This window comes from Plectropomus leopardus, chromosome 13, assembly GCF_026936395.1.
Source record: "Plectropomus leopardus strain MGB_pleo_1.0 chromosome 13, ASM2693639v1, whole genome shotgun sequence".
Classification (NCBI taxonomy): Eukaryota; Metazoa; Chordata; class Actinopteri; order Perciformes; family Serranidae; genus Plectropomus; species Plectropomus leopardus.
The window spans coordinates 7,480,217-7,500,100 of record NC_142188.1 but is presented as its reverse complement, the minus strand read 5'-3'; the positions used below and the strand labels follow the sequence as shown (position 1 = coordinate 7,500,100).

At 41.3% G+C, this 19,884-nt stretch overlaps 1 protein-coding gene and 1 long non-coding RNA gene across 2 annotated transcripts in view; one reads left to right on the top strand and one right to left on the bottom strand.

Annotated features, from left to right (window-relative positions):
• Positions 1-14,495, top strand: part of LOC148187657 (uncharacterized) — a 65,838-nt gene extending 51,343 nt beyond the window's left edge. The window contains exons 4-5 of the long non-coding RNA XR_015778389.1: positions 12,616-12,696; positions 14,215-14,495. This is a non-coding gene — a long non-coding RNA (uncharacterized LOC148187657). The remainder of the gene's footprint in view (positions 1-12,615; positions 12,697-14,214) is intronic.
• The window catches only part of meis1b (Meis homeobox 1 b), a 120,565-nt gene continuing 110,986 nt past the window's right edge, over positions 10,306-19,884 (bottom strand). The window contains exons 12-13 of the mRNA XM_088086389.1: positions 19,459-19,556; positions 10,306-12,308 (exon numbers count right to left, since the gene is read on the bottom strand). Coding sequence (XP_087942515.1) covers positions 19,498-19,556 — 59 coding nt within the window. The 3' untranslated portion in view covers positions 10,306-12,308; positions 19,459-19,497. The remainder of the gene's footprint in view (positions 12,309-19,458; positions 19,557-19,884) is intronic.

Here is a 19,884-nt window from a genome sequence, read left to right as displayed (position 1 = left end):
TATACATAAACAACTGCTGAACCGCTGGCAGGTTGCACTGACGGAGGCACATCGTTGAAACTCTACATGTTTAGGAGTTCTGTTTCAGTGCTCCTCGTCGCCCACTTTCCAGCTCAATCTTTCCCATAACCTACATTAAACAACGTAAACCCCATCAATGAAAAATTGCCTCATATTCAATTTTTCTCCCTCACTGACACACTTGCGGCGGTTTATTTAAAACACCACATGACGGTTGAGTGTGAGAGCAGCAAACGTGCCGCCCAACTCGTGACGTCTTCATTGATGTCAAGCTCGCCAGCACTTTGGCCTGTCAGCGTCTCACGGGGGCTGAATCGTCCATTTGCATAACAAGCTGTCCTTGTGACACCAAACGCCTCGACAGATGTCAGCCCAGTAAGGGAAGTTTGTCATGTCCGTCCATCATTTTTGAGCTTCTCTCACGCTTTGTTCTGGCTCTCTCTCCGCTTTTACTATCAACATTGTTATTTCGAGGTGAGTCACGTCTCATCGGGGCCTTGCAGGAGTCATCACAGTGTTTGAGGAGTCACTTGACAGTCATAAACATCATGCGAGGACATCATAAAAGTGGGTCATTTTTCGGGGGGATCGTGTAAAGTTTCATACTCGATTTTACTGGAATGAAAGAACTATTTTATGTTGGTTTCAGCTAACAAGTCATTGGGGGTATTATAAACTGTATATATGACATATTATGAACTGCAGTAACTATTTTCCTTTTACTGTCTGTAAAAAGTGTTTTCTAAAGCTTCTTCTTGGACTTTTATTATCAGTACAAAGCAGACAATCTCCACCTTAGCAAGTAACTTCTGACAAAAACTATCTGGGTCTAACTTTTTCAGCTGAAAAAGAAAGAATTTTAGAGAAATACGTTTCTATCTTGTAACAGTCATCCACAAGACAGGTTGCTGTACTAGAAAAGCAGAGGAGTTAAAAAAAATTTTGAAAAAAAAAGAAGTAAATTTGCATTTGGAATAAGCTCCCTGCATTATCAGAATTTAACTTTTAAGTTTTTTGCATGAGTGTAGGTTTTGGTGGGTGGGGGGGCACACCCTTCTTAATATTTAGAGCATGTGTATTTGTTCCCATCAATAAAAAAAAACGAAATTAGCAGAGGATTTGCATTTTGCAAAATTAGACATTTACATCATAAATTGATGCAGAAAAGACACAAACTGCTGCATAGAGATTCACCAGAATGCAGTAATGCAGTTTTTGTTGCAGTTTTTTATTATCTTGCGGAGAACCCCCCCAAACCCCCAAATTATGTTTTTCCCCCCAGTGTTAAAATACACTTGGTTTAGTGGACTATATTACAGTAAAATTTGCAGATAAAATGACTCAGAAGTATTGTTGTGGTAAATGCACAGATCATATAAATAATGCATGCAGCTACCGTGACGTCACCCATTGGTTTGTGCACTTCCATTTTGAAGCCTTGAGTTTTGGCATTTCAGCTGTCATCATCTTAGCCTTTTTGGAGCCAGAACTGACCATATTTTGACAAGAGGTTGGCAATGTGGAGGAGTGAGGGCTGGATATGACTCACAAACTGCACCGACGCCTAAATAACCATAACTCTGGCCCTTAGTAAAATCACCTGGGCCACCTGGTCACCAAAAAATCCCCCCCGTACAGATGTCATAAATGTTAAATTTAGCCACAGAGACCGAAACCGTTTTTGGGGTTTTTTGTACCAGGTTGTAAATATGTTTATTTTTGCTATAAAGTTTGGCATTTTAGCACAGGCGGTCTATGGGGACTGACTCTGTTTTGGAGCCAGCCCCACGTGGTTGTTAAAGGAACTGCAGTTTTTGTCACTTCCGCATTTGGCTTCATTTTTTAGCCTCAGAGGTTGCTGCTTGGGTAGTTGCAGTTATATTAAATTGTAGTAAATATTGCATTACAATGCAAGTAAAACTTGTAGCAGACATGATCGCAGTGGTATTTAATAGTGGCAGGCAGCAAAACTGTTTTTTTTGGGGTTTTTTTTTTAGTATGATAAATATTCTTTAGATGTCTCTCTCTTTTTAGTAATTACTCTTTATGTCCTGACTCAAGTACTACCAAACATTGCATTTAAAAGCTGAATTGAGAGAAAATCAGCCACAAGCACCACTGTCTCAACATCTCAACACGCGCCTCAAAGAGAAAAAAAGTATGGCAGCTCAAAGACTCTCCTTCATATTTGGTTGGAATAGTAAGTGGCCGTTGGTGCTCCCTGCTGTTTTACGTCACAGGGGAAACATCTTTATCACGGCATATATTATTCCAAAACACAGCTTCCTGCATGGAAACGTTCCCCCCCTGTCCTCAATTCGCCTGCCTCTGTGATAGACTACATTGCTTCTTATAAACTGTCCATGGTCCATAAATTGTGCAGCGCCGAGCATAACACTGCACAGTGTTGGCCTGCAGGGACACGCACATTCAGATCCCCCCGCCTCTTCTCTCTCCGCCCTGCACGAGATTTGCTTAGTAAATTGTGCGATGAGATCCCCGGGTTTAGAGAAAAGACGGGGAAATATTGGCGTGGAGAAAAGTTAAACATGTCGTTCCTCTGTGAGTGAGTGAGTGTGCTTATCATACAACTCTGCAGATGTCACATTGATTCACTTTCTATATGAGAAACATATTTATAATGTTGGTAAAGACGGGAAAGGATAAGTACTTGCCCTGTGACTCATGCAGCACATTTTGTGCTGTATTTTTGGTAGAATACACATCTAACAAGCCTCAAACTATATCTCAGGTGTAAAACTCCTAATGTTGTACTTCCATGTGTTTTAAATAAACAGCAATCATTATTATAATAAGGTTGCATTCACACCAGTAATATTATGTAAATATTAGATTAAATATATGCATCTGCATTAATGTGACAAGTGGCTTGTGACTTGTGAGGCTGAAATGCAACGTGGCCACCGTCTCGCCAATCTGGGAATCCGCTCATCCACATCCTGTCGTACTATGGAATAAATTATGTTAAATAAAGCCCTACATATAGTTTTTGAATATTTTTAACTTTGGAAACTTGTCAAGGAAGCATAAAAAGACACTTGCTCCTCGAATCCACCCTCAGACGCTGAAGAGTGACATGTTAAATGCAACAAATAACCTGCGTCAACTGTCAGCAGCATTGCTTCATTTTTCAATAATTTTAATGATATTGGTGTGTACTGATTCTACATAAGTGCTTTAAGAAACGTAGATTGCTGGCATGTAATGTGCACTTAAAAATGACTATCTTTACTCTGTAAAAACTGAAGTCCACAATTATTTTTTGAAAGCATGACTTTGGGCGCAATTAGAGAGAAATGATATGAATGTAGAGGAGAATTTATCATAGCGCTTTAGACTGTAGCACCACTAATGACCATCAGGAAGATTTATGACCAAAGGTCCCTTTAAAAAAAGAAAAACTGAATGCAAACACAGCAATAAACAACACATCTGATACCAAAAACAACATCTGCGTTATGCTGAAGAGTTAAGGAAAATGGCACAGCTGCAGCAACGAGGCAAATCCCTCAAATCCACAAAGATCAACATGCAGACAGAACTGGAAAAACAGGGTTTAAATGGGAGAGGACAGAGGTTAATCACAGCCAAATCAACAATTACATGAAAACGATACAAAGAAAAAGTGGTTGAGGGACACTGACAGAATAAGAACAACTATAGAGAGAGGAAACTCTTCTCAGAGTCTGAACGAACTGAAACTCTCACAGTAATCAAACTTTTACTTAATTAGAGAAAAGTGTAAAGAAAGTTGAATCACGAGGGATAGACATGCAGAAAATAGCCTGCTGCAGAACACTGCATGTTTTTCACTGAATATACTGGTTAGTCCCATTACTCTGTCCACCTCCACAAATTAAATCTGAACTGAGGTTACGCTTAAATGACAAGGTCAAAGCTGCTTTCATTGTTACAGTGGTTGGCCCTGCACACACACACACACGCACACACAGATTTGAAGCTGTGTTTCTAGCAGGCGTAGAGAAACGGAAACAAAACAGCAGCGATGAAGACGCACATTGTCACAGTCGGAGGGTGGAAACCGACTGACAGGGTGAGAGCGCGAGGAGCTGACATTTTTCTTTACCCGTCACTGATGTGAGGCTGATGAATATGCGAGATGGTAGCACATTCACAGCCTCGCTTCTCCTCAATTACTGCAGCCAGAGTGTGTAGGAGAGATCTTCCACAAACTGTTTCCATTTCCAGCTTCGTTTAAACTAAACCCCACACTCAAATGTGATCCAGTGCATAAAAATATAGCCCCAATGTAATGATAATATATTATTTTAATGAAAAACTCAACTTTTAGGATTGTGACATCTTTCCCAGCTTTGACACAATTCAGAAATCACTCTTTTAAATCTCTTATTCATCTGTTTTATCTTATGTTATGATATTATGTACTTAAGTATTGCTTTTAGTGGCATATCTACTTAATTACATCATATTGTATTTTCAAGCAGCTATAACTTCAACTCTCAAATAATAATGCTCACTATTTGACACCCCCGCCCCACAACCCAGCAGTTTCTAAAAAACACCAACACCCAAAACACATTTTGAGATTGCAGCACAGATTGGATTGTATGATGAAGTAGCCTCAGTATATAAATAAACTAATGAAAGACGTGGCTCGGGGCCAGTACTTTATCAGTATTGTGCCGTGGCTGGAATTCAGCCTCTCTGTCCTCCTGTCTCGACTTGCTTCCTCTCTGTTTACTTTCGGAGGCCAAGCAGTCAGACCCTGCAGCCGCTCAATGGCGCGACTGTGCACCGAGTGAAGGCGGCACTTTTGAGTCAGGGCCGCGAGACAGCCGATTTAGAACTCACCCGTGCAGTTATGCACGAGCTAATTGATGAGGGCGGCTCTGCGTCAAGATGCGAGCGCGCAGGTTGAAATCTCCAATGCATGATTCTTTATTTAATTGTTTGTTTTTTGTTTTTGTTTTTTTGGAGTTGTTGCATAAAGCATGCAGGATTAAGTAACACAATATTAATAATTATGTTAATAACTCATTTTAATAATTATAACAATAATGATAAAATACTGCTTAAAAATATTTTTACTGTGAAGCAACCCATAGAGTAATTTTCTAATCATCTTAAATAATTATAAGGAAATGTAGATTTTTTTTTTTCGTATTTTGGTGTTGATGAGGTCCCTTTTACGCGCAAACAATGGGGCCATTCTACTGTTACCAGTATCATATCCCTGCAGTGAGGATAAAGGTTATTATTGTATTCAGTGCTCATGTTTTGGGACTCTAAACGCCACCTCAGAGCAGCTGAGTCACTGTTGTCAGGGCATCAGAACTTTAGGAGAAATTGTAAAGTATTGGAGAGGGAAAGTGGTGATTGTAAACACTACATAGGCGATGTGTGGAAGAGATTATTCAACTCTGCGCTAAAACTGTCTTTATTATCATATCCACTAGAAGGTGGAGGGCGAGTAAGAAGGGGGGTTACAGGCTGTGGTGCGTGAGGAGGGGGAGGTCGCTATTATTGGATCCGACCTCACCAGGTGAGCTGAGGAGCCGACATCCCCCCTCTGCTCCTCTGGCCCTCCTGCCCTGCCTGGCGCTGCCAAGGTGACCTTCCAGAGAGGCAGAGAGAGAGAGAGGCGGATATTCAGGAAGGTGCTGACAGAAACATCTCTGCTTATGAACCAGCCGCGGTTTGCTTCCCTCCTCTGGAAAAGGTGCGCTGCCAGCGGCGGCTCCCTCCCCGCAGCAGGAGCAGCTACCAGGGAAAACACCGAGGCCAAAAACATGTTATCCCAAGCACCGGATGTCTCTGGTCATAAGCTGGAGAGTGGAGAAACTCACCGCGCGCCCACAAAACATCACCGAGCTCGAGATCCCCCGCTCTGACTGCGCCGTGCGTAATTTCTCCACAAACCTGGAGGTGTTTACCTGTTACCCGCCTGTGTCTCTCTGAGCCAGGCTCTCGGTCACTGCCTGCGTCTGGCACGCACTAGTACGCATGTCTCCAATCCCTGGCCCTCATATCCGCACTCATACCTGCTGACAGGCCCCCCTTGTGCGCCATGACGCGCAGCGCGTTCACTGCAAGATTGCAGAGCGTCACGCAGCAGCCCCCTCTCCCACAGAAACTAAATAAGAAGGCGCCAGGAGATGCTTTTTCAGCATCATAGAACATTTTAGAGCTGTTATTAAACTTTTTAAATGTTTTAAAAGTGCAAATGGAGCTTTAAATCTCTAATGTTTTTTTCTTCAGATACTTTTTTTTTTTTTTTTTTTGCAAAAGCAGGAGAAAAAGAACCACTTAAGAGTTACCTTTTATTTTAACGGGAAAAAAATATTTGTTTTACTTTTCCTTAATGCACCATTTCTTTCTGAGCATAAAGTTCGTTTTCGGGCTAAAATCTCTCAATTTTGGTGTGTCGGCTCAAATAAAAAATATCTTTGGGTCAAGCAGAGTTTATTTCAAGGATTACTTTTTGATATTCTATAATTCAATTTTCCGTTCATCCCAAAACACGCCGTCATGTGTCCTTTTTATTGAGTATGACAGAGAAATCCTTGTGATAGGAGAAATGTTTGGGGTGTGTGTGTGTGTGTGTGTGTGTGTGTGTGTGTGTGTGTGTGTGTGTGAGAGAGAGAGAGAGAGAAAGAAGGTGGGGGGCACATGAAGTTACTCACGTCACAGTAATTACGTCGGTATTCCTTATGGTTGTTTGGAAAGGGAGAGTATCGCATTCAGTTTGACGCGGGGGCCTCAGCCAGTCCGGCTCTGAAACTGGATCTCATGACTTCATCCCCCCCCCAACACGAGCCTCTGCAAACAGCATCGTGTGGCCCTGATGCTTCATATCTCAGAATTTTAGAATCCAAAACTCCAAAAAAAAAAAAAAGACCCAAACCATAAAGTTAAGAAATATTTCCCAGCCGCATCCCCCTGTTGTTTCTCCCTCTCTATATGCATAAGGTCAATTTGAACGCTTAAACCACGAGGGCACATTGTTATAGATATGTTTAATCATCACAAGTTATACGACCACTGCAAGACGGATGCCCAAGAGCCTAAAGCTGTGCGCTTTAATTCAGAATCTCGTTTTTCAGACTTAATGGAACTAATAACATAACACTTAATCACGTTACTTTCACTCTCCTCTCTCCTTTGCATTTCTAATTTTTTATCTGCAGTGGCTTGGGGTTAAACAAATGAAACCAGCAGTTCCCCTCCTCCTCTTCTTCTTCCTCTCTTCTCTGCAAAACCTCAGAGGAGAGCAGACCAAACGTTACTTAGCCTGAACGCAGAGAGGCTGCAGATAATGAGAGCCTGGTTGCATTAAATGGACAAACAGCAATCCGGCATCTCCTGACCCCTCGATGCTCCTCTCGGCTCCATTGATCATCCCCCCTTATGAGATAATGCAATTACAAACATCAATAAGGAGCTGCGAGGGGAATCATTATGTGGTGACAGTGATAAATGATGCTGCAGAAAATAGCGGGCTCCTCTCAAACAATCCGTGCGCCCAAGGGGCTTTTGAGGGCCGGGGCCCCGTCGCCAAGGAGACAGATGACATCCAAAATGGCCCCCGCTCAACAGTCCTCTTTCTCTCTCTTTCTCTTTTTCTCCCCACCAACAGATTTTTGTTTTTCTCTCCTTTATTTCCTCCTCCTTTTGTTTCCAAACCAGCTGCCGCGCGACCTTTTGAAGGTTTTTGGGAGGTTTGGGAAGTTAGAGGGCTACTGTTTAATTTGTGTCTATATTGATTTCATAACTCAGATATTGGCATGTCATGTCGGACATATGTGGATTTCCTTTGTAATGATTTTCGCTTTGGAAGCTGTTGGAAATTGACTGGTTGAGGATTGTTTTGTTGCGCGCTTGTGTCAAATCTTGGACTATTTCTTTTTCTCTTTTTTTGTACTTTTGTGGTTATGAAGCGGCCTTTTTGAAGCCTGAAGAGGCCGGTTAGCATCATAACCTGCACATTTTATGACGAACATTTAAAAACTGACACTTTGGAGAAAAATTAAATAGAATAAAAATATACATGTATATAGCGCTGCAGTTTGAGCTCGGAATGTTTTAGTCGTGCAAAAATAGTCGTTACTAAAATATCCGGTGTTTGCAGCTATTGTGAAAACACATAAAACATATATTTTAAAAAATTAGCAGCTTGAAAAATTTAAAAACGAAAAAAAATATGCATGCGTTTCAAAGTTAGCATTAAATAAGATAATTTAAAAATAAAACAGGTTTCCACTCAAAACACATTAAGAGGAACAAACAGGCCTCGGCGTTCAGCCACCGGTGACTAACCAGTGATTTAAATGAATCAGCCTGCACACATTATCGCCGCGGAGCTTTGTCATGGCTTGCAGTGTAACAGAGAACATGAGGCACACGCTTACTTGTCCAAGTTCCCCGTTTCAACCATAAAGGCGCATAAATATCTGCGTTGTTGTGGGAGGAAGACAGGCCTGTCCGGGCACCTCCACTGCACTGGAGCACATTTCTGCTCCATTCATTACTCTGACAGTTCACTCCGCGGTCACTGTGTGGAAGATAGACAGAGAGGGGTGGGTAGGCCATCATTAACTTCAAGTTGCGTTTTTGACTCTCAGCTTTTGAAATTAGCAAAAGTCAAACTACATGAAGTTGTGTGCGTAAAAAAATATTTAAAACTCCAGAAGATACAAAAAGTCAAAAGGCAACTCCAATTTGCATCTCAGCGGAAATATAGGTCATCTGTGACAGAAATGACCCCCATAATGGAAAAACAAAATCACGTGTAGGTTTTTACATCATAAAATAGAGATAAGCTGCGCCAGTGCTCACAATAAAAGTATGTCTTCATATAATAATACAAGTATAATAAATTATTATAATTTAACCAGGGCTTTGATGTTAAAATGTTATTTGGAAAAAAAGTTTAAAATGTCTCTGATAAATAAAATCAAGTTATCAGAAAAAAACCTTTATAAAAATAACTCAAATACGTATTTTCTATTCTAGTGGACAGAAGTTATTTGTCTTATTTTAAGAAAATGGCACCTGTATAAACAAAATTCCTGAAATGAAAATGCCATCAATTATTGCACCCGACTGACACATTTTCAAAAAAAACAAAACAAAACAAAACAAAACAAAAAACCCTGTTTATTTATATTAAATATAAAAACTAAAACATATGTAAAATGTTTTCTTTTAGCCTATAGTCTTCTTCTTCTTCTTTTTTTTTTTTTTGCAGTGCACTCTTGTTACAGTCATATTTTCTTTGTATCTCATCTGAGTGTTTCCACTTTTATCAAACTTCCACACGTTTTTTTTAATTTTTTTTTTTTTTTTGTGCCGTTTACGTCCGTGCGTAAAAGGAGAGCTGGTGCTTGTGCGCCATCTCCAAACGTCTGTGCCCCGGACAGTTACCAGGCCTCCCTAAAGAGGGCAGTCAAGCATGGGCTTTCTGCTCTGTCTCCACAGCTCCCAGCGGCCACAGGCTCAGGAATTCACATTTCACAGCCTCGGATTTTCCAGCCATGGTGGAGAGGCGAAGCAATTAAAACGTCGCCTGGGTTTTTTAAGAGCGTGTCTTTTTTCCCTCTTCTTCTTTAGTGTAAATAGCATTCACTTCAGCAAAGGCAGTAAAAACACAATAGTTGCGCGGAGGAGAGATAGAAAGGGAGAATGGGAGAGTATTGATTTACACGCGCATATTGTTATGGATAAAACAGACTCTCTCTTGTTCGAAAAAAAAAACAGGAGTTTGGGATTCAGTGCTGCGCTCCGAAATGTATCAATTAGACAAAACTCGCTCGGCTCCTCTGCCCTCGTCTCGTCAGTCGGCTCAGCCTCTGCCTCCTGAAGTGCGGTGTATCCCGGAGACAGCGTCGGCTGCAGAGCGCGGGGCTTCAAGCGGAGCCCTTTGACTGCGGGCAACAAGGCGTGAGGGAGAACTAATCTTCCCATTTACATGTTTGTAGCAATTTTACCTAAATGAATTTTAATGCTAAACGAAGGATAATTCGCTTTCTCGCCGAGACCCTCTTTCCTCGCCTCCCCTCTCTCCATGTGTGAGAAAATTACAGCAGAACGCATGCATTAGCTGCACATTATCCATAGCAATGGGAGGAAGGTTGACTTAAGTGCATGTTTCTTTAATTATAAAAGGACCTCTGCTTTCTTTCAGTGGACATTTGTCCACATGAAAGCGTGTTTGTGTTGCTTTTAAGGTTTTTGTTGAAATTATATTTCAGGTAGGGAAGATAATGTGAGACTAATTATGAGTTCTGTTATTTGAACAAAAAGTATTTATTTACAACACAGATGTACATATATACCCTTCAAAGTAAAAGCATAAGAAACATGACTTGTCTTCAAAGGAATCTTAAAGATGTGCGTAATACATGTTTGAAGCAATGGATAATGGATGCATTGATAACCCACACTAGCACATATGCACACACACGTCCGTCCGCACATACATACTGCCACACACACACACACACACACACACACACAGTGACTTTTACATTCTCTCCTGTCTGCTGATCAGCATTACATCATCGGGTTAAATCAAAATGAATCGACGGTGGTATAAATGGTGTTTTCCCATAGCCTCTGCCTCTCCCTGTTATCAGGCCGCATCAAACAACTGGGGGGGAAGAGAATCCATCGGTCGTGCGAGTGCACGGCCTTGTGACATAAAACACATCAATAGGACACTGGAATAGACGCTGAGAGGCCCTCAATCACAGACACACACATGGAGAAAAACAGGAAACAACTTGTTTGTGGGGCACACACTTGTAGTTTCCCACCCGCAGTGACTTTTTTTTAGATTGTTTGTGAGAATTAGCGGAGGCTCTGTATCATGTTTGTTAGCCTGTCATAATGTTAGCCACGCTGACACCAACATTATGTGTGTGTCCTCATGCCAACAGAATTTAAAATGGATAAAATGAAGAATTGGAAATGGGATTAAAAATCTTGTAAATCCCCAAATGTTAGCTTGTCAGAAACTGTGTTTATTAGCTTGATGTCGTGTTTGGAGTTAATCCAGTGAGTTTTAAGAGAGTTTTATGACCCCAAATGGTCTGAGAATTTTCAATACCAATAAAACTTTCCACCAGTAGAGGAACACATTATCAACTGATATGAAAACGTAAAAAAAATCACCAAAATTTGAGTTTACAAGGTTTAGACACAGCAAAAGTAATACAAGTTAGTTGCACCCTGCATGTATGTGGATGTGCTGTGCATACTGTAGTAAAAAAAAAAAAAAAAAAGGAGATCTGAATCGCACTCTTATCATCTAAATAAAGGCCTGCGAGAAATGACAAACTGCTCGAATCGTCCGTTTATTCACCTTTTTTTTTCTTTTAAAAATGCATCATGATTCAATGGAGGGAGGGGGCAGGAGGTCAAATTTGATGGAGAGACGGCACACACATAGTGTGGAAAGAAATCAGAAAAAAAGAGAAAAAAGTTCACATCCTTTTTTTAAAAAATCTATTAGAAACAACATAATATGCAGAACAATACAATAGCATTTACAATACTTAAATTCCCAGTTCTTGTGAGAGTCCAGCGTAATTTTACATCAGTATACAGTATATTTTCTTTCTCCACTTGCTTCCCAAACTAGGGGTTGATATAGTTATACTTTTAATTTCTTTTTCTCTTGTTTTCCCTCCTTCCATGTTTCAATCCACTATATTTTTTAAAGGGCACCTCTTTTGCTTTGTTAGTGTCCTGTCAGATACAGACATTGGCTTCTCCTTAGTCCAATTCCATCGTCCCAAAGAGTGGAGTGCTCTTCACAGGAAGTCTCTTTTGTTTGCCAAAGAGTCTAGAATATATCACCAGGTGCTGCATTCGCCGAAGGTACAGGCAAAGGACACAGCGTGTCTCTTGTGTGTCGTCTACGCTCGCAATCGCAAACACTTGTAATGGAGGAATCCGTGTGAACCTAGTGGGCAGTGGCAAGGGGGCGAAGTCTAGTGCCCATCAGAGAGGAAGCAGGGGTCTGTCGGGACGGGGTTCATCAGGGTTGGACATAGTTTGATCTTCTGTGCATCGCAGTCGCTGGATACATAGAGACGGATTGTAGGCAGTCATGGAAGGTTTCCATGTTGAAGATATAAGCCGAATAAAATGTTGTTGGGTCTTGGAGGTGGACATCGGGGTTGCTGTTGGTTACTGTTGTCGGTTGTTGTTGTCAGGGAGTCCTGTTCCCATGCTCCGGTGGCCTCTGTGAGACAGGTGATCCCCTGGTTTGCCCTGCAGTTCTGAGGAAAGAGGAGATCAAACTGGTTAACCAGTGATCGCTTTTGCATTTGAGAGTTAACATTTGGCGAACAAACTGGAGTCTGCAGTGGCTGATTAGAGAGAGTTCATTGTACAGTTTCTACTCAGTATCACTGACCATGTTTACATATATAAAATATTAGACTTTTTGTCCTTTATGCAAAAAAGACAAGATGGTTGCTAAACTTTTTACTTGGCTACTGAAAAGCAATATTCCACTAATATTTCCATGGTGTGCATACTGGGATTAACGTGCCCTAACAGGTTGTTTATCTTTGTTCTCTATAGATGTTTCAACTGGTGGTGGACTTGCTGGACCGTGTGAACAAAGCCTTCCTCTTTCATCCCGTCAGCCACCTTCTTGAAAAGGTCAGTGTTGTGATATTTGCACATATTCATAAACCTGTTGATATCCAAGTCTTTCATAATGGCTAATGTATATTCCACTTATATTTCGATCAAAATGCAGCTATGCATACTCCGAATAACATAAAACAGCCTGATGACATCTTAATGCTATGATATTTGCACGTGGCCAAAATCCTGTTGATATCCAAGTCTTTCATAATGTTAAAAAGTAGGTGTGTTTCATTTGTAAACCAGAAAAGTGGGCTTTTATTTTGTTCACGCATCTCTAACCGAGCTTTGTACACTATCGGCTAGTTGCTGACTGTACAATGCATTCATAACAAATAGTGTTGAAGAAAAAGTCATTGTACAGTATTCCAGAAAAAAGTCAGCTTGTGGTCCAAAATAGCACAGAAAAGTCATACTGTAGCATGTCATGAAAAATAGCATTAAAAAACATCATAAAAAAGTCATAGTGACGTATGTCGTCCAAAATAGCACAAAAAAGTCATAGTATAGTGTGTTGTTCAAAATTGCACAAAAATAATACTATGGTAAGTCATCCAAAACAGCAAAAAAGTCATACTTTAGTATGTCGTCTAAAATAGCATAAAAAGTCATAGTACGTTCTTCCAAATAGCATTTTAAAAAGTCACAGTTCATATAGTATGTCATTAAAAAGTTATTAAAAGTCATCACCTGGCAGCAGCGATGTGTACATTTGGATGTCTAAGCCTGAACAAAGTCATAACTCCAGTGTACGTATTAGGTATTGCAGTTGTTAAAAGCTCTTTGCAAGTCAGCATGTTGTCTCCACCACTGGGACAGAAAACATTTAACCACAAAAGAAAACTGTTGAATGAGTTAGATGTCATTAATCATTCATTTAACACGACAATAGATCACAGCAGAGTTCAGAAAGCAGACTCTCGTGTTACACTTTCGGGCCGATAGCACGTGAGCATCGTGGCAGCGGCTGTGAGACCCTGCTATACTGCAGCAGAGTATGTGGCATCTGCTGCAACCCCAACAACGTGCTAATCTGGGTCAGAATACAGACCCGAGTCTGCCCTTCACTAAGACTGTGTGGATGTATGAGAGGGAGAGAGAGCATTGGAGGGTTTAGTGAGTTAATCCTACACCCTCAGTAATGCTACTTTAACAGTAGGAGAGGACTTAGACACCAAACACACATGATCGACTTGAAGTGATAGCGAGGCCCTGTGCTTAACATTTCCTGGATAATCTGTTTAACTGGACTACAAGGGAACGTCAAATTACCCTTTGATTGATCACAATCAGCATTTGATTGCATAATTAAAACTACTTTAGTATTAACGTGAGATACAAAATGTTGTTTTAAAGTGTATTGATGAACAAAACTTTAATCACAAAATCTAGAAGTCATGTATCATATCGACCGAAAGCCCTTAATCTGACTCAGCCTGCCTCATGCCCTCAAACCACCTCAAACCAAGAAAAATGAAGTAAAGAAATCCATCTTCACCCTCTTCTCTCTCTACATTCCTCTCTTTACAGCCAACAAAAGCTGCCATCCGTCTCTGCTCCCGGAAAGTCACCGCTCAGGAGCCACCGCCATTGTTGTCAAAACCAAAGAGGAGAGGTGACGCTCGCGGCCGCTCGTCACCTGAGAGCGCCCGTCCGCACGTTTGCCACGCACACAAGAGGGCCACTACAGACGACACAAAGGCAGGCGGGGAAAGGACAATGAGGTGCAGCGGGAGGACAACAGAGGACAGAACGTGAGGGCCCTCGTTTGTTATTTCCCTCATCAGTCAGTTTTCACCAGGACAATAGGAGCAGCTATTAAGTGAGCTGTGCTAACTTCAATTAGCTTCCTCTCTATGAGTGGGAGGTGAGGGTTACGTATCTTTCTGGGCTTAATGGCATCACACCTGTGACCTTTCTATTGTGAGACATAAGTTGAGCTGTTAGGGATGCTAGCTTTAAAGGATACTTCACTCACACAATGACCATTTGTATTTCAATTACTCATCACTTGTTACCTTGAATTTCTAAAGAAAACTTTGTTTTTTTTTCTTGCATGCCTCCACAGTGAACAGAGTCCAAAATGTCTGTTTACAAACTCTTGCATAACTCCTGCAGAATAATTCAAGTCTTATTTATGCAGTCGTGTGCTCAGTGCTTCTCAAACACATGCATTTTTGCAAAACACTAAGAGCGCACTACTGTTAGGCGGAAGTGTTTTATATTGTAACGTTCGAGCAAAACGCATGCGTCTGAGAAGCACTGAGCATACGACTGCATAAGTGAGACTTGAATTATAATGCTCAAGCAACTCTGTCTTCTAGAAACATTTGCATGTTACGAAAAAAAATGCTCTATAAATTACACTGTCGTGGCAACGTATTGCTGCTTGGATTAAGCTCAGAGACGTTTCTCTCAAACACATCATATTCATGTACTGCACAGGCTTTGAAAGAATGTGGTTTGGGAGGATGCCAGACTTGCAAAGTTCAGGACTTTGGACAGGAAACTGAAGTTCTGGTGTCAGACTCCTGTTTTAGTTTAAAAGTACTTTGTCTAATGTTAGGAAAAGATTGAGATTTTGGTTAAATGGTAATAAAGGTACAAAAGAAGAATAATGCTCTAGTCACTACGACTGGATACAGTATTGCAAGAGTAACTATTTTTGCAGAGAACACCTGAAATGCATTTAGTGTACATTGTACTTAGACGTTCGGTATTAACATTTTGTGATACATTAATTAGCAACATTTCCTCTTGTTTACAGAAAACATAACTTACTCTGGGTTTAGTTTCCTCTCAAATGTGTTTTCCGTTTACTTGCATATAAACATAATTTCTAGGAGACAGGGCCGGCACGAGTTGTGTGAGTTTGTACGGATGTTTTCACGTGTTGTTGTTGAATGCGGACCCTGATCACTTCAAATCATGAAGAATATTCACCTTTTTTTTAGATTCTCTGTTCACAGTGGAGGTGTGCAACAAAAAAAGTTTTCTTCATGAATTCAAGGTAACCTGTGGCGAGTAACTGATGGATAAATGTTCATTTTGTGGGTGATGTGTTCCTTTAAAGCACTGCAGACCATGTTTATGCTTAAATCAATCATCCGTTACATTTTCATACAATTTGATTTCTCTTTTGCAACTTTCTGAATATTGTATGTTTTCTGCAGTAAAAGTGTAACAGAAACACTTCAGCAGCAAATCCACAGTCACGAAACACCATAACAAAGACTATTTACAACTAAACAAAAGAAATGGATCTTTTTTGGACGACATGCTATAAAATAACTTTTCAGTGCTATTTTGGACGACATGCTGTAGTATTTAAATCAAATCAGGGTTCTAATAAACACAATGCGTGCTTGAAAGAGCACACATCGCTAATACGGTTTTTCACTTAATAAGCCAATCAATACATTGAGCTTTCTGCCTCCTTTCTTAGACTCCGAGGGGGATTTCAGAGGGGCCAAATCAACAGGGACACACATTCACATGGACAATACGAGGGGGCACTAAATCCCCATCGGGACCTGTTTTTTCCCAATGTTCGTTAATAGTAAAAGTTCAGCCAGCAGAAAGAGAAGTTGAGGGCGGGGGGCTTGAAGGGAGGGATCTTGACCCCTCCGCAGAAGGTTAACAAATTTGTGCTTAATGATTGGAGCAATGAATCCTGGGACAAAGGGTCTCCAGCCGAGACTGGCAGCAAAGGGGTTACAGGCAGCGCTCACTCAAGCGTTCTGCCCGACATTTTGGGAAAAGCTGAGAGCGGGGAGGGCCAGAAAAAATTCCATACGCTCTGCGCCATAATTAATTCTTCCACCCTGTGATAACTATTGTCCCGAAACTGAAAATTACAGTTTTCGGGGGCCACCCCCGGCTAATTTCGTGGAAAAGGGAAAGCAGGGGAGAGGAAGAAGGGAAACGGGGGTAAGGGTCATCGGAGAGTCATTCTCGTCGTTATCAAAGGCTCGGCTCGCTTCTGCTTCACTTGCTGGGCTTCATCTCGGCTGACAGGTGTATTGTTTCGCAAGAGGATATAAGCTCTGTAATCATCATTGGGTGGAAAGCATAACGCTCCTCACTAAGCAGGACTAATTGGCTTTAGTTTTAACTAATGTTTCAGTGTGACTGCGAGACACACCTTCTGTATCAAGGCTCAGCACTCCCCAGCACAATAACCGCTCAATTTAGCCCCGCGGTAACGAAACCTCAACTCCGCTAATGAAAACTGCTTATAAAATATAATGAACCTGTGCTCGCGTAATCAAATAAGATAACCGCCGCCACCCCCCTCCCGTAATAACCTATTAATTTAATTGGTCATGAAAGAATATAAGACATCACTTACATTTAATTGACCTAGAAAGAAAAGTAGCAATATTTGACGGAGGCGAGCTAGCAGCTAGCATGGCAGCTAATGAAGCTGTAAAGAAGTGAGGAGGAGCAGACATATTTCTGTCACCATCGCTCTCAGCTTCTATCTTCTTTCCTCCCTCCTCCTCTTTCCTTCCTCCCTCCTTTTCCTCCCTCTACCCCTCCCTCTTGTCGTTTATGCTTCTCTCGCTCGCCATCTCTTCATCCGCCCCTCCCTCTTTCTGTCTCTCTCTTTTTTCTTCCGCTGTCTCCTCGTCCTCTCTGTGCTTCGCCCGTCTCGCAGAGGATTCCTCTGGTGGCCCAATTACGAGATTCAGCAGGCAAATTGAGGCTGTTTAAAGCAAGGTCTGCTGGGAAGGCTAGCAGCTGCTGGAAAGAGGCAGCTTGGACACGGCGAACCAGCCCTCATGTTTACACACTCACACACATAAACACAGACACAAACACACACACACACACACACACACACACACACGTCTCATTCTGAAAGCACAGCCTTTTCTATTACCATGTCTCCCTGCATTTCAAACCTGAAAGATGCCATTCGATGTGAGATTTTCTGTCTTTGCTTTGGTCGTGGACATTTGTGACAGAAACAAGGGCGGAATATTTTCATCGTCGCACGCACGTGCACGCACGCACATTCTGTGGAGGGTTAATGGTCTCTATTTTTGTAAACTGAATAAGTCAAATCCATTGGTCACACCTCTGGTGATGGCATATTTAATTTGGATCTAGTCAATTAGGCCCAGCTAAGCTCCATACCCTGCTGGCTACCTCCTCCATTTTGCACTAGTTTGTGTCCCCTCCCTGTGCCAGGAGTAATCCTATTACCATACACACACATGCACATACATACACAGTCATACAGACATGCGCGTCTGTACACGTGCACACGCCCACACATGGGCAAATGCATGTATTTCACATATGAATGTCTGCATGTGGTATACACACAGGTATACACACATATAGCATACAAACACACATACTAAACAATGATGTTTCACAACAATTGGACCCGTAGCCACTTTATACACACTGTGCACTGTGACAACACCAAGCCTGTATACATCCAGAATTATGTGGGAGTCTATTTGGCCCTGGGGCGAGAGGGAGGGAGGGAGGAGGAGGAGGGGGGGAGAGGAGGTGAGCAAAAGAGAGGGAGAGAGAGAGGCAGAGAATTAAAGAGAAAAAGAAAAAAGGTGTTTGTGTGAAAGAGATAGGAGGAAAATTGACAGTGAGAAAAACCACAAAGAGAGAGTGAGGTAGAGCGAGCATTAAAAAGACAGAGAGAGAGAGAGAGAGGGTGAGGGGAAGGGAGGGCGGGAGGGCGGGGTGCTCCTCTAGCTGGTTAGTGTGTGTATTAATGTGGCTCATGCATCAACAGCAACCCGGCAGATTTATGACACTTAAGGGGCGCTCACTTCTCTCTCTCTCCTTGCACCAGCGATGACTGCTTACATTTTTGCCAATCAGTCTGTTGCCATGACAACGTCCTACCTGCACCCCACCACCCCCGCCCCTAGCCCCCTACCCCAACCCCTCTCACCACCCACCCCACGTCCCGACCTATCCCCGCCTTCTTTCTTTCCCATCCTCTCTTCCCTCTTCGCCCCATTCGCCTTCTTTCTCCTGCTGTTTGATTCACACAAACACACAAGAATTTGTTTCATCTTTTTTTTTTTTACCATTACACAAATATTTATTAATAAGTAAAAAACGTCATACTTCAACATCCAAAAAATCTTTAATCATCAATATTAACTATTTGTATGATGTATATGAGCACAGATACACATAAACATGTTCAAACTGTCTTCTTTAAATCTCTCATCAGCCTTTCTTCCTCACTTTCTCCTCTTTTTATACTGAAAACCTCCCCTTTCCTCTCCTCCGTCATATAAAACATTAAACAGCTACACACACACACACACACAAAGAATTACAAGGTTGTGATCTTAGGCTCTTATCACCACAGTGAGGGTGGGACAGTTAGAGAGAGTTTAACAGCCGAGGAAGAACAAGTGCGTGTTTCCAATAAAATGTTAATTAAAAAAAACACAACTATTCAAACACGATAAAATTCAAAAGTATGCCCAAATAGGTGTTTGGATACTATTTACAAAACAATGACTTCTGCTAATATGAACTCCCATAACTTTTATGTACTCATAATCTTTTTGCCGTACCCTGATACAACATGTCAAAGATTTCCGATTTACAAACACTGAATCTCAACAAAAGAGCTGATCCACACCTCCTGTTTACATGGATAATGTACTGCATGTATATCTTACTCCGAAATTCAAAATATTGTAGACGTGTCTACTATGATATTAAATAATTCAAATCAAATAAAAAAGTGTAAGTTAGGGTGAGTCAGTGCGTACTTACATCCCCCGTAGTGTTGCAATTGGTCGGACTGGTGCGAGGCTACATGTAGTGCCACTGACCTTCCATGCCCATGTTCATGCCCATTCCACCCATCGGCCCTGAAAAACAGCGGGAAATCATTTAAATACAAAACAGATGTTAAAAATACAAAAGCAATTTTATTCAATTAAGGTTACATTAAAAAGTGCATGAAAAAGTCAGAATACGCCTTCCAAATTACCATGAAAAAAAGTCATGGTGCGCTGTCTGAAAATGTATAAAAAGTCATACTTTGATATGACTACCAAAATACCACAAAAAGTCATAGAATAGTATGTCGTCCAAAATAACACAAAAAAGTCACAGTTTAGTACATTGTCCAAAAAAAGTGATAAACAGTTATAGTTTAGCATGTCTTCCAAAAGTGCATAAAAAAGTCATAGTTTG